The sequence below is a fragment of the Suillus plorans genome (genome assembly GCF_016647745.1).
Source record: "Suillus plorans strain S12 chromosome Unknown HD556scaffold_13, whole genome shotgun sequence".
Lineage (NCBI taxonomy): Eukaryota > Fungi > Basidiomycota > Agaricomycetes > Boletales > Suillaceae > Suillus > Suillus plorans.
In genome coordinates, this window is record NW_024537397.1 from 94,419 (window position 1) to 111,405 (window position 16,987).

Here is a 16,987-nt window from a genome sequence, read left to right on the forward strand (position 1 = left end):
TTCACTTACAAGCCATACTTGGTAGTCCGACAAATATGTATGATCATTATTTAAATTGGTCAAGGAGGCTAGGTGTTTAAAGGTATATATGACATTATCTAACCGCTTGCCATATTTTACCAGATTGCGGGTATTATGACCATTATAAGGCAAATATAATGGTTTATAGCACATCTTGATTTTCAGTGATGACTACAGGCATACATTCAAACCATGACTCGGAATCCAGGTGATTTATTACTTTTCCTTCTCCGTGGCCAAGATGGATGAAAAGATATGTGAACACCAATGAGTTATCAGCTATCTGGGCTTTACGCATCGCGGTCACTTCCTTATCATATATGTGCTCAGATAACGGAACTTCACAAATACATAGAATCAGTCGTCTGGGTATCAAGGACTGGGTTGGTTGCTAGACGTGATACAATATATAAGAAATGTCTACATAAATTTCGTCTTAAATATACTTTGAAACACCATAACTTGAATAAATAACATGACGGTTCCTCAACCGAATATCTCCCTGCAAAACACTCGGCAAGCATTTCCCTATACGGAACTGCTAGTTGGTACATATACATGCTCCTGGAAGACAATCGAATTCATGCTAGTTTCTGCGTCGGATTCGGCCACGAGTTTGGCGTGATATTCTCGAACACCAAGGACGAGGCGTGGTCCCAGCACAAACCACTGCACGCCAGATAAAATCTGATAAGCGCCATGGAGTATGGAAGATGCCATAGAATTTGAATGCTACAGAAATGATGAGCAGCGGTTGGAAGCAGATGTCAGCGACAAGTCGGCGTACCTCGACCTCCGAAGACTCAAGGATAAACTCGATGATAGGGACACCAACAAAACTAGCACGTGCAAAACTTTAGCAGAAAAGATGAGCACATCCATATTACAAGCTCACCTCGCAAAATAAAGCACATGAGATTCTATCAGTACTCTGAAACAGTCCCCGATGATCGATCCTGTTGATGGGCCGAATCGTTGCAGGTCACGGAAGTGTTTTACAGCAATCCAGGCTGAAAGACACAATGCGAGGATCTCCCAAATAGTGATGAGTATCCAATTCATTTGAAACAGGAACTGGTAGTCCCCCTTATATTCATAACGGCACATATGTCTTCCAGAGAGTATAAGCTCCTCTGGTGTTTGTCCAATGAGCTATTTTCTTCAAGTCAACGAGTAAAGCTCACCCGCTGTGGTATCCTTGATTTCTACTATGTTGATTATTACTGCGCAGGCGATATTTATAGCCAGGAAGATAATGACAAGGAAGATAAGCATCATTCTAGATCCCTGATACATGGCATGTAACCGAGCAATCATGATGACTTGCGTCATATTTCAGTTGAGTCAATATATTGAAGCTGGGTAACTCACTGCCCAACATAACAAACACGATCACATCTTGCCCATTCTTTGCGTAGGTCATAAGATAGCCTGAAAGACCTAATTAGTGATCAACTTCGTACGATGATGAAACACTCCAAAACTTACACCTGTGTAATCATTATGTTGAGCCAAGTTCAATGTTCAGAATTTCACTCACCCCTACATGAGTGTATTAATTAGATAGGAATGATATGGTTGCGGAATACTCACTTCGTCTGTCAGCGAGAATATTGGGATATATGCTGTGTGCCGCCAGTCAGAAGCATCGAATACAACGCATACACGACGTACCCAGAGCGTCGATACTAATAATAAGAGACGGGCTATTAGTATAGCGCCAACTTGTTGGCCACAATAAGTGACATACACAAAATATGGCATTCCAATATAGCGTATCTAGAACATTTTAGAGTCAGCACAACTGTCAACCATGTCATAGTATAACATGAGATACGAACAACCAGGAACAGCACAGTGATGAGAGACCAACGTTGTCCCTGCCTCAAATTCATTGTATTCTCCTGTGTTTCATCTGATATGTTGCTCACCCAAATCAATTCAATCTATAACATCATTCTTAGCAAGCTTACTACTCCAGTAATAGCACTGACCTACCTCTTGTCCGAGGGTTAGGGCTAAAAATATCATCAGAATATCAGCGAGTTTCAGACACTGTCCTGCTCACCCCAATCGTATACCACCACGAAGCCTGCAGCAACTGCGAAGCCGCAAGTCAATGTTAGTAGATTGAGACATCACCGGCTGAGGGACGAACCCCTCCAATAGCTGTAAAAATCATGGTCATCGATAAACGACCACCAACTGGGATCATCTGAGATTTTAGTCATTTTCGAGGGATGGATATGAGCAAGTGGGGAAGGTTGGAGATTATAACGATTTAGCGTTCGTGCTACTAGTAGATATACTGCGTTCAGCGCTTGTACCGCCTAAATCGGTATGAATATTCATGCAGATGCTAGCTTCGAAGCCCTTGAAATTTTGAAATTTGTCAAAGTATTGCGATGTAGAAGTCGAAGTCGCCGCTGATTGAATCCAGGTAGACTTTGATTTGCAAATCAGTATTACCCGTTTCGTTCTCGATCAAACTTATGAGTACTGCCCAAGCATGATCAATTCTTGGCAGCTAAGCGCTTCTCTGCCACCATAATTGAAAATTTCCTACTCTGGATACAATACTTTAAAGAGTATTAGTCGGTCGTGTTGAAGACATGCCTTGGAAGAGTCACATCAAGCCATCAGAAAAAAACATCCAGTGCGCCGCGGTCCCTCCATGCCATCAACAGCGAAAGCATGAAATAGAAGTGGAATGAAGCATCAAGGGTCAGTCCGCCGTGTTGAAGACGTGACTCGAAGAATATCAGAAACAAACGCGTTCTGATACAAACAGCTCCGATGCTGTGTTACAATAATAGATCATCGGCTTGATTAATTGTCGGCCAGCGGAAAGAATTTTCCACGCATCAAATGCCAGACGGCATCATGTGAGTAGGGTTACTTTGTCCCAAATAAACTCATTTTGCGCCAGCACAGAGTGGGTCAGAATCCGATTGTGATTGTGAGTAAATGTTTACGAGATGAGATGAGAACGCGGGCGACGTTAACTGCTGTCGATGTTGCAAAAAGCTAAAAGGCTCTAAATCGGGTCCCGAAGGTGAGGTCGGATTCTGGGATAACTATATGACAGCTAATGGAACGTACACTATCTGATGCAGGCTGTGTTGGTACAAAGAGAGGATTGTTAATTCTGATGAGTGGTATTATGATCTTGATATTTGGGTAGTAAGCACTGGTTCTATAGGGAACGTTCTGGATGTGAACGTTGGAACGTTGACGTGTTGACGATGTACCCGTGCCAGAGGCTTTGTATTCATCAAATCATTCACACATGCCTCGAGACCATCAACACAAGGTAGGCAGCTTCCTTGAACTTTCCTCATCTACTAAAGATATGCTGATTCCTCGCGACCCAGCACCTTGCACCTCGTCATGCGGACAGCCCAATTTGAAATATGGTCATGTACACTGAAGCAGACTCATTGTCCCGGATCTGGCCCCCCACTTACTCGTTATTCCCCTCACTTTACTCGTTTTCACAAACATCGTTTTCACCATTCGCCCGAGTCCGGTCCAAATGACAGTCGTCACTGTAATTATGTCCTGCGAACCAGAGCCGCTGTGTTAGTCATCTGGGCTTCGCTCATCACGTCACTTCTCCTTTATTTCGTTGTGCTCAGATAGACGATAGATCTCGAATGGACTTGATGATTGTGAAATCCTTGGGGCTATCAGCCATCTACACGCTCCCTTTACTTTCCTGGTTCACAGAACTTTTGCATCGCATCCCACATGTCCCGCCTAGATGAATGATAAAGGTGGTCAGGTATTCTCGCTGATATGACGTATTATTACCCGTCTAGAATCTCTCGACTCCATCTCGCGTCTGCTTTTGCTTTGCTCAGGCACATGTTTTTTTACGGTTTGACGGATGTACTCGAGGCCTTACAAACTGAAGCTCCCATTCTCGATTCCTCTGCTCTCTGGCACTCAGTACACCTCATCTTCTTACTGTGCCTTTTCAGCTTGACACTTGGTGCAAATTGTGGGTGCGCCGTTCACTGACTTCCAGTAGTAATACAACAAGAAATGCGTACATAAACCTGGCCTTAAATATACACCGAAACACAAGAACTATAATAAATACCACGACGGATCCTCGACCAAATATCTCCTCCATGCAGAACACTCCGCAAGAATTTCCCTATACAGTACTGCTAGTTTCTACACGTACACGCTCCTGGAAGACAATCGAATTCATGCTGGTTTCTGCGTCGGATCAGGCCGCGAGTTCGGCGTAGTATTCTCGAACGCTAAGGATGAGGCGTGGTCCCAGCACAAACATCTGTACGACGAAGAAAATTTGAAGAGCACCATAGATTATCAGGGTTCCCACGGAATTTGAATCCTACAGAAACGATGAACAATGGTCACACGCAGATGTCAGCGACAGGTGGGCACACCTCGATTTCCGGAGAGAGAGTAACAAACTGGAGGCAAGAGGCACCAAAAAAGCTGACGCGAGCGGAACTTGAGCAGAAAATCATAAGCACATTCACATTACAAGCTCACCTTGCAAAATAAAGCACGTGAGATTTCATCAGCACTCTGCAACAGTCCCCGCCAATGGTTGATCCTGTCAATGGGCCGAGTTGTCGCAGGTCACGGAAACGTTTCACAGCAATCCGGACTGACAGATACAGTGCAACGAACTCCCAAAAAATGTAGGGCATCCAATAAAATGCAGTCAGAAGCTCAGCATCCCCCTCAAAATTGCATTCATAGGCATTATTGAAACCAAGAGTTTCCTCCATGTCTGGTGTTTGTCTAATGAGCTGTGTTCTTCAAGTCAACAAGTTAAGCTTACTCAGTGAAATCGGGGAGAATAACGCTACCATCACTCCTACACAAGCGATATTAACAGCCAAGAAAAAAATAACAAGGGAGATGAGCATGATTCTCTGATGATACATGGCATGTAACCGAGCAATCATGATAACTTGCATTGTGTTTCAGTCGAGTCAATAACACTGAGGTATTGCAACCGAGAAACTCACTGCCCAGCATGAAAATTACGACCATACTTGTCAGACCTAGTGCATACTCTGCAATGATGCCTGAAACACCCAATCAGCGATCATCCTCGTCCTAGGATCAAATACTGACTTACACCTATCGAGTGATTATGTTGAGCCAAGTTGAATGGTCAGAATCTCACTTACCCCTACAAATGATGAAGGTATTCAATAATTTGGAACAAGATGGTTGCGGAATACCTACTTTATCTGTCAGCGAGACCGATGGCATAGTTACTGTGCTACCGGTCAGAAGAATCGAACACAGTGCATAAAAGACATACCCAGAACGCCGATACTGATCATGAGAGATGTGCTATTAGTACAGCACCCGCTTATTGGCCGAAACAACATACACAGAATATGGTAGTCCAACATAGCGTATCTGGAATATTTTGGGGTCAGCACGACTATCAATCATGCCATAGTATAACATGAGGTACGCACAGGCAGGTATAACACAGTCATGAAAGACCAGCGCTGCCTCTGTCGCAAGTTCATTGTATTCTGTTACTTTTGTCCTGATATGCGACTGTGTCACTCACCCAGATGAGTTCAACCTATTACACCATTCTTAGCGAGTTGGCTGCTCCAGGGATAGTAACGTCGACCTACCTCTTGTCCAAGTGTTAAGACTGAAAATATATGAGGATATCAGCGGGTTTTGAACACTGTCCTGCTCACCCCAGTCGTACACGACTACGACGCCGGCAGCAACTGTGAAACCGCAAGTCAAAGTTAGATTGAGACATCTTGATGCGACGAACTCATCCAATAGACAGAAAAAACATTAGGATTGACCATTAGCCACGTTATGGGAACATTTGAGGACATATTTGAGTGTGTGAGTACGCGGGGTGTTGGAAATTGCAACGGTCTAATGTTCGTGCTAGATATACATTGCTGTTCAGCGCTTGTGTCGCCAAAATCGGCATGACGGTGATATCATGAAGATATTAGTGGCGTTCAAAGTAATTTCCTGAAAACTCGGTAAGCTCGGTAAGCTCCATGAAACGTCGGCAAACTTCGATTAAGAATTCAAAGAAATGTTGACATAAGTGCGGCTTAGGTCGGCATCACAGTCGGACTTCAGAACGAGACTTAGTGGTAAAAAATGCGGTCAAACATCATGATGAAATAGCAATAGTTATATACATGTAATGTACACAAAAGCTATTCGATGTGATAAGGGTGCAAGACAAAAGGTGCGAGGCAAACGGCGCAGGATGAAGGTGTGAGACAAAGGGACAGGACGAAGGTGCAGGACGAAGGTGAGAAGTGGATTAAGGCTTGTTGCGGTAGCGGAAGCAGGCACCGTCGCAGTTGCAGTATGTTTCGCGCTCGCAGCAGCAGAGTGCTTGAGAGCAGATGCTGAGGGAGCAGCAGACGAGGGACTCTTCACGCTCCCAGAAGCACGCCGTCCAGCTTTACCAGTCTTCTTAGTGGCAGACGTTTGTACAGTTAGTACAGGACGGTTTGTGGGCGTCTTGCTGGAATGGTCCTTGCCACGAGTACGCGGGTGTGATTGAGCGTGAGTATGAGAGTGAGAAGGAACTTGCGGGACCGGGAACAGATCAGGAGTAGATGGCTGTGGTTGCTGCTGCTGACGAGAATCGCTCATGAGAACGTCTTGTTCAGCAGAAGCAGACCCGCCAAGGAGGGACTCGCCCTCAGGTTGGGTGGGGACATTATTACTGTTGCTGTTGCCATCCTCCTTCGTATCGTCTAGTTGCTCGATGGGGGCGTCAGCCATTTGGTCGTCTTCGCCGTCGTACTCCTCACCTAAAAGTTCATCTAGGGGAAGTTTGATAGTGGGACGGTAAATGCTAAAACCAGTTGCGCAGCCCCCGCTAACGCCTTCCCAGTAGCTCATGGGGTTAGATAAGGTGGGGGTAGAGTAGAGTAGAGCAGTTGGGCCGAACGAAGTACTAAAGATGGGAGGGAAGTGGAGTTTTTCTTACAAGGGGTGCAGGACGAAGGTGTGGGGCGCAAACGATGGTGTGCGACGAGGGTGCGCTGCGAGGGTGCGAGACGAAGGTGCAGGCAGTGGATGTCAGGCGTGTAGAGCGTTGTCGCTGTGCTCGTCATCGAGCGGAAGAGCCGCCAACTAAAATTGAATCTCCGCTTGAAAATGTTGCCATTTCCGGCAACAGTGTCCCCTATCGATGCAGGTGATAAGCTTATCTCTCTCCTGATCCCCAGATGCCTCGTCTCTCTATGCGCAATCAGCTGCTTGAGCAACTGGATGAGGCTGAACTAGCCTTAGCCAAGGCCAGGCTAGAGCGTACTCGCATTACCCTTAATGATCTCTATGATTCCGACTCCTCTGACTCTGATTCTGATTTTGATTCTGATTCTGATCTTGGCCTTGATCTGATGGTCACTCCTCCATCTCCTCTTACCCCACAATTATCCGACCTTTCAGATTCTTCTTCCAGTGATGGATCTGACGGCTTCACTACCCATTACAACCGCCTTCATGATACCATCACAGCTCTTCGCGATGAGGTCACTAGGGCCCGTGTTCTTCATAAACCGGATGCACCTCCTATGCGAGCCCCCCAGATTCAGCTCCTTCATGACTTTGGGCACTCTCGGCACCACCTCTTCCGCAAGAAATTACGCGTTAATCCTGACATCTTCGATGATATCCTCGATCAAATTTCTGATCACCCTATTTTCACTAACCGGTCAAACAACCCTCAACTTCCCATTGCCATTCAACTGGCTATATTTCTCAACCGTGCTGGCCATTACGGCAACGCTATCTCACCAGATGATGTGGGCCAATGGGCTGGTGTCAGTGTTGGATCGGTAATCAATTGCAGTAACCGTGTGATGATTGCCCTCCTTGATCAGCATGACACATTCATTCATTTCCCTGCTCCTGACTCTGAGGATGCTGAGCGTGCTCGGCAATATGTTGAGGCCAAGTCTTGCCCAGAGTGGAGAAATGGTATCCTTGCAATTGATGGCTCCGCTATTAATTTGTATGAAAAACCTGGTCTTTATGGTGAGGCGTTTTATGACAGGAAGTCTAACTATTCCCTCAACTGTCAGGTATTTTCTCTCTCTTATTCTAACGGTTAGAAACTAATGAAAAATTCAGGCAATCATTATGCCCCATAATCTCCTCATTGCCGACTATTCACTTGGTCACCCTGGAAGTACACACGATGCTTATGCCTTCAAATCTACTCGTGTTTACCAGGAACACGACACACTTCTTCCTGATGACCATTGGATTTGGGCTGATAGTGCATATCCACTTGAGAAGTGGTGTATTCCACCTTTCAAGAAGCCTCGGAATGGCAGGTTGACAAGGGACCAGAAGACCTTCAATATTCACCTATCTAGGGTATCTTCTAATTTTTCTGCTGATTTTTTGGAATTTTTACTGATTTTCATTGATTTTAATTCATCTAGGTCCGTGTCCGCGTCGAGCACACATTTGCTGCTTTGAAGGGGCGTTTTCAGTCTCTTAAGGAGCTTCGTCACCCTATGCAGACCCAGAAAGACCTCCAGATTACTCTGCATTGGGTTAGGTGTTGCCTTATCCTTCACAATATGATCATCAAATTTGAAGAAAAACGCAACAAACCTACAACCAGATGGGCCATTCAAGAAGGGAAACATACTCTGCATCCAGAATATGAAGGACCAGATGGTAATGAAGTGGTGGGTGATAGCTCATATGCAGGCACTCCTGGTCAAGCACACAGGGCCAGGTTGATGGATCAATTGTTTGACAGTCCTCACTCAGATGCTCAGCATAGGCAAGGATAAGTTGAAACAGGTATAGCTTTGACATAAAAATGTACTACATACATGCTAGTAAGTAGGTTGTAGGATTATCAAATAGCGGCGAACAAATGACAACATGTAGCAAAAAGAAACGGCGAAAAAAAACATATGACGAAGTGCGCGCAGGAACATCATGGCTTGTTGATCTTGGCATATTCAATGCGCAAGAGCATCACCTGCCTCTCTAACTCGAGAGCCTTCGCATCCGCTTCCCGCAAACGAATCTCCTGGTCCTTGCTCTCCTGCAGCCGTTGATGGACGAGCGCGGCGTCCGCGCGCTCGTGGGCGCGCTCCTCGCGTATGAAATGGTGCTCCTTGTCTTGGCGATTGGCGTTGAGCTTGACCATCAGGCGCTCGTTCTTGAGCTGGTATAAGGTGAGCTTCTCGGAGTGCACACTCTCTAAGTCGTCATTCAACATCTCAACTTGTTCCTGAACCTCCGTTCGGAGACGCTTCTTCACCGACTCCCTGCTGCTCGGTCTCTCGGAGAGCGACGTTTGGGACGTCGGAGACGCCTGCCGAGGGGAGGACGGATTGGACCGTTGCAACGAAGCCTTCGATGAAGAGGTGGGGGAAGAAGCGCTCTCGCGCATGATGACGTGATTGACGTGGGACTTGAATGAGCTGCGACTGTCGTGGTTGGAGGTGCGGGGAGGGGGTGCCTTGGGAGGCGACGGAGTGGGAGAGGAAGGTAGCTGCCGCTTCTTTCCGCGCGCCTTTTTCGATCTGGGCGGGCTGTCCAAATTATATACATTCTCCTCGTCACGATGAACTTCGTCTGTGTCGTCCATACAAAGGTCCCCCATACCATGAGCAAGGGGGCCATCATCGAAAGGTGGGTCATCATCAGATCCCAGGGGGGCCGGAGAATAATCTTCATGGCCGAATGACCGGCTACTGGGAGGAAGGGGCGTATGGCCGAAGTGGAGGGGGGAGCTTGTCGTGCTGCCTGCACAGTTGCTTGCAGAAGCTTGAGAAAAGCCCCGTTGTGGGGAGGAGCCAGCACCGCTGGCTCCCTGAGCGTATTGAGGGGAGTGGTTTGGTTCCAGGGGGGTAACAGGACCACTTCGGGGAAGAGGCACATAAGGCGTTTGCACAGGGGAGTCAGCTGAGCTGCCTCCAACACTTGGAGGAGGGCGGGCATAGTCCGTTTGTTGGACGTGAGTGTTGTCACCTGCGCGTGAGGTAGAAGGACCCGAGGGACGAACCGTGTAATCGAGCTGCGGGGAACCAGCACTGCCTATGGCAGGGTTAGGGATGATTATGTTGAGTTGCGGATGGGTGCCTGAAGGAGGGTTCCGTGAACCTCCCGCAGGACGAGTTAGCGCGAATAGGTCACCGGCGTGGTCAGCACCTGGTTTCGATGAGCTCGTTTTGGCAGAAAACGAGGGGTTGGATCCCCATATCCGGTAGAGGTCATTGTACCATGGAAATTCTTTCTCGATTTTACCTACGAATTTTGTTAGCGGTATCGATAAGACATGAGTGGGATACTCACGATGTAAGTTGTCAGACGTCTCCGAGTCAATTGGCACGATGCCCGCACCTGTAGACTCGAATTCGGCACGAATATCGCGGAATTTAGTCCGTAGACTTCAGATCATCCAGTTAGCACAGTTGCGATAGACGGAGAAGTACTTACGATGCGATGCGATTGGCCACAGAGTCACGGAACTTGATGGGGTTGGTGGCATACCAACTCCCATATGTAGCATCGTCGTGAAAGATTACCTTTGCAATCACACTGTAGATCTCCCCTTTGTCCTTGCCCGATGCACGGCCCAAGTCAGCGTGATAGTTGCTGGACTTCTTACTCTCGGTCGCAAATAATATGGCACAGTCTGGCGGATGCTCGACGAGGAAATCGACGAGCTTGTTGGTGCGCATAGGGACGTTATGCCACGAAATCGTGGCTGGTGACGAGTCTTGTATATTACCCCCTCCCCCTCCCCTTCCCCGTCTCCCCCTTCCACGAGTTGGTGGGTCCATTTGTTTCCTGTTGTCCTTGCGACACGGTACGTTGATGTTTTGAGAGATGGTCTGCAGGCGTGCAGACCGACGAAGTCGTGGTCGTAGGGCAGGCATTACATTTAACACTCCGACGACATGCCGATGTTCGCCGTACTTGACTAACCCTGAACTTCAGCGAAACTCAAGATACTTTAGCCGACGTTTCACGGAGCTTACCGAGCTTACCGAGTTTTCAGGAAATTACTTTGAATGCCACTATTGATCTCCGCCTTAAGGCTCTGGAAATTTGTTGAAGCTAGAAGTCCTCGATTGAATCACTTGACGTAGATTTTGATGTACCAATTCCAGTGCTCTGAGTCTGTATCAAACTCAATCGATCCTAAATTTCGTAATTTGCCAATGACTTGTTTACCAATCTCATCGATGGAAGCAAGCTGTACACAGGCTTCAACTGGCCGCGTGTTAGGTTTATTGTCTCTTGTGTGTAATTTCCCTTTTCATTTTGGGATGGGGTCCATAATATAAGTATTCAACAGACACCAAGGATGCATGCGGCAGTGCAATAATCACATCACCATCGGATATAATCATGATAGCCCAATGATTCGAGCATAGGTCAGGCGACAGATAAGGTGAGATATACTTGATTCACTCTGCGTCACGGTTTCTTATCTGAGTTCTCTGACGTTACTATGTAGTATATATCCCACAGAATGATCATCCTTCTTCCATAAGAGTATTGATCGGATCCAGGCTGTTACGCCTCGGGCTCACCCAGCGATGCCGGAGAGTGAGTACATACGTGTTTCACGCCGCGTATCACACCTTGACCTGTATCAGATAGATGACTACATGGTTTCATAGCGAACTCCTCGATTTTTGCAAACTCGCAGCTAAAACACCCCAAAAATCGCGTTGGAAATCAGTTGCCGACATCACCAACGACTGGAACTTTAACTTTCCTGGTGTTGAAGTAGTCCCGTGCGTAATAGTGATTTGGAAATCAAAATCTACTTTGATTACCGGCTTTTTGTTCCATTTCGCACCCTTTCACTTGCAAATCAAGGGTCGCGGTGCGGGATCAAATCTCCATCACCATCATGCTGGTTTTGGTGATTTGAGAGCTATCGTCATCCTATAGCGGCGCTAGGTCGCGCCAGAACCCCGACTCCACATAAAGACATCAAGACAAGATATGATTCACAGATCAAACAGGCCATAGTGAGAATGATACATTGAATAACTAGCAATGTCAGTGTAAGGGTAATACATGAATCATTGTACTACCGAGGATACCTAGCAAGTATAGTGGTGATGTATTATTGATGTATCAGCGGAGGATCCTACAGTTTATACAACAAGAAATGGGTACATAAACCTGGCCTTCAATATACATCGAGACACAAGAACTATAATAAATACGACGACGGATCCTCGACCAAATGTCTCCTCCATGCAGAACACTCCGCAAGAATTTCCCTACACAATACTGCTAGTTTCTACATGTACACGCTCCTGGAAGACAATCGAGTTCATGCTGATTTCTGCGTCAGATCCAGCTACGAGTTTGGCGTGGTATTCTCGAATGCTAAGGATGAGGCGTGGTCCCAGCACAAACATCTGTACGACGAAGAAAATTTGAAGAGCACCATAGATTATCAGGTCTCCCACAGAATATGAACCCTACAGAAACGATGAACAATGGTCACACGCAGATGTCAGCGACAGGTGGGCACACCTCGGGCTCCAAATAGGGACTAAAAAACCCGCCAGGGAGAGGAACAAATTGGAGGCAAGAGGCACCAAAAAAGCTGACACGAGCGGAACTTGAGCAGAAAATCATAAGCACATTCACTTTGCAAGCTCACCTTGCAAAATAAAGCACGTGAGATTTCATCAGCACTCTGAAACAGTCCCCGCCGATGGTTGATCCTGTCAATGGGCCGAGTCGTCGCAGGTCACGGAAATGTTTCACAGCAATCCGGACTGACAGATACAGTGCAACGAACTCCCAAATAGTGTAGGGCATCCAATACACTGCAGACAGAAGCTCAGCATCCCCCTCGAATCCATAATTGCATGCATATGCATTAGTACTAGAACCAAAGTTCCCCTCCTCAATGCCTGGTGTTTGTCTAATGAGCTGTGTTCTTCAAGTCAACAAGTTAAGCTTACTCGGTACAATAAAAATGCATATCGTTACCGTCAGTCCTACACAAGCGATATTAACAGCGAGGAAAAAAATAACAAGGGAGATGAGCATGATTCTAGATCTCTGATGATACATGGCATGTAACCGAGCAATCATGATGACTTGCATCGTGTTTCAGTCGAGTCAATAACACGGAGGTATTGCAGCTGTGAAACTCACTGCCCAGCATGAGAAGTACGACCACACTTGTCAGACATAGTGCAAAGTCTGCAATAATGCCTGAAACACCCAATCAGCGATCACGCTCGTACTAGGACCAAACACTGACTTACACCTATCGAGTGATTATGTTGAGCCAAGTTTAATGGTCAGAATCTCACTTACCCCTACAAATGATGAAGGTATTCAATGAACTGGAACAAGATGGTTGCGGAATACCTACTGTATCTGTCAGCGAGACCGATGGCATAGCTACTGTGCTACCGGTCAGAAGATTCGAACGCAGTGCATAAAATACATACTCAGAACACCGATACTGATCATGAGAGATGGACTATTAGTACAGCACCAGCTTATTGGCCAAAACAACATACACAGAATATGGTAGTCCAACATAGCGTATCTGGAATATTTTGGGGTCAGCACGACTGTCAATCCATAGTATAACATGAGGTACGCACAAGCAGGTATAACACAGTCATGAAAGACCAGCGCTGCCCCTGTCGCAAGTTCAATGTATTCTGTTACTTTTGTCCTGATATGCGACTGTGTCACTCACCCAGATGAGCTCAATCTATGACACCATTCTTAGCGAGTTGGCTGCTCCAGGGATAGTAACGTCGACCTACCTCTTGTCCAAGTGTTAACACTGAAAATATATGAGGATATTAGCGGATTTTGAACACTGTGCTGCTCACCCCAGTCGTACACGACTACGACGCCAGCAGCAACTGCGAAACTGCAAGTCAAAGTTAGATCGAGACATCTTGATGCGACGAACTCATCCAATAAACAGAAAACCTATTAGAATTGACGAGCAGGGACATATTTGAGTGTGTGAGTAAGCGGGGTGTTGGGAATTGTAACGATCTAGTGTTCGTGCTAGATATACACTGCTGTTCACCGCTTGTGTGGCCAAAACCGGCATGATAATGATGAAGATATTGATCTCGGCCTTAAGGCTCTTGAAGCTTGAGGCCGAGGTAGAAGTCTTCGATTGATTTTGATTTACAAATTCCAGCACTGTGCTCTCTTTGCGCAAGTATCAAACTCAATTTCCAATTTCCGAAACTAAATTTCGTAATTTGCCAATCACTCATTCGAGTTGCTTGCCAATCTGGTGGAAGCCTGTACACCGGCTTCAGTCTCCCGCACGTGTGTAATTTCCCTTTTGATTTTGGGATGGTGTCTGTATAAGTATTCAACAGATACCAAGGATGCATGCGGCAGTGCTCAAGTGCACGATGCATCCAATATAGTGCGCTTTGTGGCATCGGATTCGCTCTCAGGCTATGCTTGTCTCTCTTTGTTCATCGTTTTGATATAATTATGAGAGCCCAATGATTCGAGCGTACCAGGCGACGGACAAGGTGAGATATACTTGATTCACTCTGCGTCACGGTTTCTTATCTGAGTTCTCTGACGCTTACTAGTATATATGCCGCAGCATGATGATCATTCTTCTTCCATAAGAGTATTGCTGTTAGTAGCTGTTGAAGGGGACCAAATATCCATCACCATAGCAATGGCATCATGCTGATTTTGGTGATACAAGAGCTGAGCGCTAGCACGAACGCTATCGTCATACACCACTGACATTCCCCACTCGCTTACACCCATCCCTCGAACATGACCTTCGTCTCAAACGATCCCACTTGGTGGCCGACAATCAATTTAAGTGTTTTTGACAGCTATTGGATGGGTTTGTCGCATCAAGATGTCTAGATATAATATTGACTTGCGGTTTCGCAGTTGCTGCCGGCGTCGTTGTGGTGTACGACTGGGGTGAGCAGGGCATTGTTCGAAAACCGTTGATATCCTCATGATATTTTCAGTATTAACATTCGGACAAGAGGTACGTCAATGCTATCGCCGGAGCAGCCAACTCGCTAAGAATTGTGTCATAGATTGAACTCATCTGGGTGAGTGACACAGCCCCATATCAGGACAAAAGCAACGGAACACAATGAACTTGCGACAGAGACAACGCTGGTCTCTCATAACCGTGCTATACCTGCTTGTTCGTACCTTGTATTATACTTTGGCATGATTGACAGTCGTGCTGACCCCAGTGTTCCAGATACGCTATGCTGGACTACCATATTCTGTGTATGTGTCAAGATAAATAACTTTGCACTGTGCTAATGGTTCATCTCTGACACTAGTGTCTGGCTTCTTTGTATGTCTCATATGCGCTGTGTTCCATTTTTCTGACTGGCGAGACACAGCAACTATACCGGTATCGCTGACAGATGCGGTGAGTATTCTGCAACCATCTCATTTCCATCCAATCAATACACTTATATGTAGGGGTGAGTGAGATTCCAACCATTGAACCTGGCTCAACATAATGACTCAATAGGTGTAAGTTGGTGTCTTTGATACTAGTGCGAGGGTGTTCACTGATTGGGAGTTTCAGGCACTATTACGAACCACGTACTGAGTGGGACAAATGTGGTCGTAGCTGCTGCGTTAGGCGGTGAGTCACCTAGCTGCAATACCTCTGTGACATCGACTTGACTGAAACTTGATGCAAGTCATCATGATTGCTCGCTTACATGCTATGTATCAAGGATCTAGAATGATGCTCGCCTTCCTTGTTATTATCTTTCTGACGGTTAACATCACCTGCGTAGTACTCTTGGCAATAGGACTCAAGTATGCTGTAGGGGGTAGGCTTTACTTATTGACTTGAGAACACAGCTCATTGGACAAACACCAGAGGAGCTGATACTCTCTGGCACATATCTGTGCGTTTATGGAGTTGAAGGGGACTCATCGCTTCTTATTTCAATGATTTGGATGCTCAACACTATTTGGGAGGTCCTCGCACTGTGTCTTTCAGTCTGGGTTGCTGTGAAACACTTCCGTAAGCGACGACTCGACTCATCGACAGGATCGACCATCGGGGACTATTTCAGAGTGCTGATACAATCTCATGTTCTTTATTTTGCAAGGTGAGCTTGTGATGTGACCGCGGTTATATTTTTTGCTCAAGTTCCGCACATGTTAGCTTTGCTAGTGTCTCTTGCCTCCAGCTTGCTAATGCCTCGCCATTACTCGTGGTGCGCCGACCTATTGCTGACATCTGCGTATAACCATTGCTCATCATCTCTGTAGGATTCAAATTCTATTGGATCTCAGATACTTTATGTTGCTCTTTTGGTCTTAACGATCGTGCAGATGTTTGTGCTAGGACCACGCCTCATTCTTAGCATTCGAGAACACCACGCCAAACTCGTGGCATACTCTGACGCAGAAACTAGCATGAATTCGATTGTTTTCCAGGAGGTACATGTATCCACTAGCAGTACTGTGTAGGAAAATGCTTGCCGAGTGGTCTGCAGGGAGGAGAAATTTAGTGGAGGATCCGTCGTGGTATTTATTTAACATATGGTGTTTTGACGTATATTTGAAATATCTAGGCAAACCTATTTCTTGTTGTATCACTACTGGAATAAAGTACCTGTGCTTGAACCAAGTTGTAAGCTGAGACTCCTTGCCATGCTCATTCGTTGGTGATGGGGCATATACTCCCTGTAAGTCTCTTTTGTGAATTATCATGCTCAAGATGCTTGAACAGTACCTCCTTCCACCCTTCACGCACGATTTTTTACTACTTCTCTGCTGCCCCTGCAGATGGGGTGCAAACTCGACGCACAGTTTGCGGTTGCATGGTGCAGCACTACGATGGCACAACTCCGATAGTGTAGTGATGAATAAAACGTGGATAATGCCTCGTCAATAGTTTGACGGGTGTGCTCGAAGCCTTCTGAATCGAAGCTCC

At 46.3% G+C, this 16,987-nt stretch overlaps 4 protein-coding genes across 4 annotated transcripts; 1 reads left to right on the plus strand and 3 right to left on the minus strand.

The window, feature by feature from the left end:
* Positions 1-549: 549 nt before the first annotated feature.
* HD556DRAFT_1440148 (uncharacterized protein) lies at positions 550-2,252 on the minus strand (the record flags this gene model as incomplete). Its single annotated transcript, XM_041306072.1, has 13 exons — positions 550-753; positions 809-860; positions 917-1,154; positions 1,206-1,343; positions 1,393-1,461; positions 1,615-1,646; positions 1,696-1,709; positions 1,772-1,800; positions 1,859-1,901; positions 1,953-1,967; positions 2,020-2,039; positions 2,090-2,122; positions 2,180-2,252. 13 exons carry the CDS (start codon positions 2,250-2,252, stop codon positions 550-552), a joined length of 960 nt encoding a protein of 319 aa, XP_041163128.1.
* Positions 2,253-3,960: 1,708 nt separating this feature from the next.
* On the minus strand, positions 3,961-5,888 carry HD556DRAFT_1461638 (uncharacterized protein; the record flags this gene model as incomplete). The annotated part of the gene is made up of 14 exons (XM_041308264.1): positions 3,961-4,387; positions 4,443-4,494; positions 4,552-4,795; positions 4,847-4,978; positions 5,037-5,096; positions 5,146-5,151; positions 5,202-5,291; positions 5,339-5,352; positions 5,411-5,439; positions 5,502-5,540; positions 5,600-5,614; positions 5,670-5,689; positions 5,739-5,771; positions 5,822-5,888. The coding sequence occupies 14 exons, from the start codon at positions 5,886-5,888 to the stop codon at positions 4,259-4,261; spliced, it is 930 nt and encodes a 309-aa protein (XP_041163129.1). The 3' UTR covers positions 3,961-4,258.
* Positions 5,889-12,062: 6,174 nt separating this feature from the next.
* HD556DRAFT_1525515 (uncharacterized protein) lies at positions 12,063-14,226 on the minus strand. Its single transcript, XM_041309269.1, has 13 exons — positions 13,982-14,226; positions 13,899-13,931; positions 13,830-13,849; positions 13,760-13,774; positions 13,662-13,700; positions 13,575-13,603; positions 13,503-13,516; positions 13,420-13,455; positions 13,201-13,260; positions 13,005-13,142; positions 12,698-12,953; positions 12,568-12,640; positions 12,063-12,512 (listed from the first exon to the last, which is right to left on the minus strand). The coding sequence occupies exons 1-13, from the start codon at positions 14,025-14,027 to the stop codon at positions 12,309-12,311; spliced, it is 963 nt and encodes a 320-aa protein (XP_041163130.1). The 5' UTR covers positions 14,028-14,226; the 3' UTR covers positions 12,063-12,308.
* Positions 14,227-14,710: 484 nt separating this feature from the next.
* HD556DRAFT_183704 (uncharacterized protein) lies at positions 14,711-16,209 on the plus strand. Its single transcript, XM_041309826.1, has 11 exons — positions 14,711-14,902; positions 14,953-14,985; positions 15,036-15,055; positions 15,108-15,122; positions 15,182-15,220; positions 15,281-15,309; positions 15,366-15,379; positions 15,429-15,461; positions 15,620-15,679; positions 15,738-15,872; positions 15,923-16,209. The coding sequence occupies exons 1-11, from the start codon at positions 14,830-14,832 to the stop codon at positions 16,159-16,161; spliced, it is 690 nt and encodes a 229-aa protein (XP_041163131.1). The 5' UTR covers positions 14,711-14,829; the 3' UTR covers positions 16,162-16,209.
* Positions 16,210-16,987: the final 778 nt, after the last annotated feature.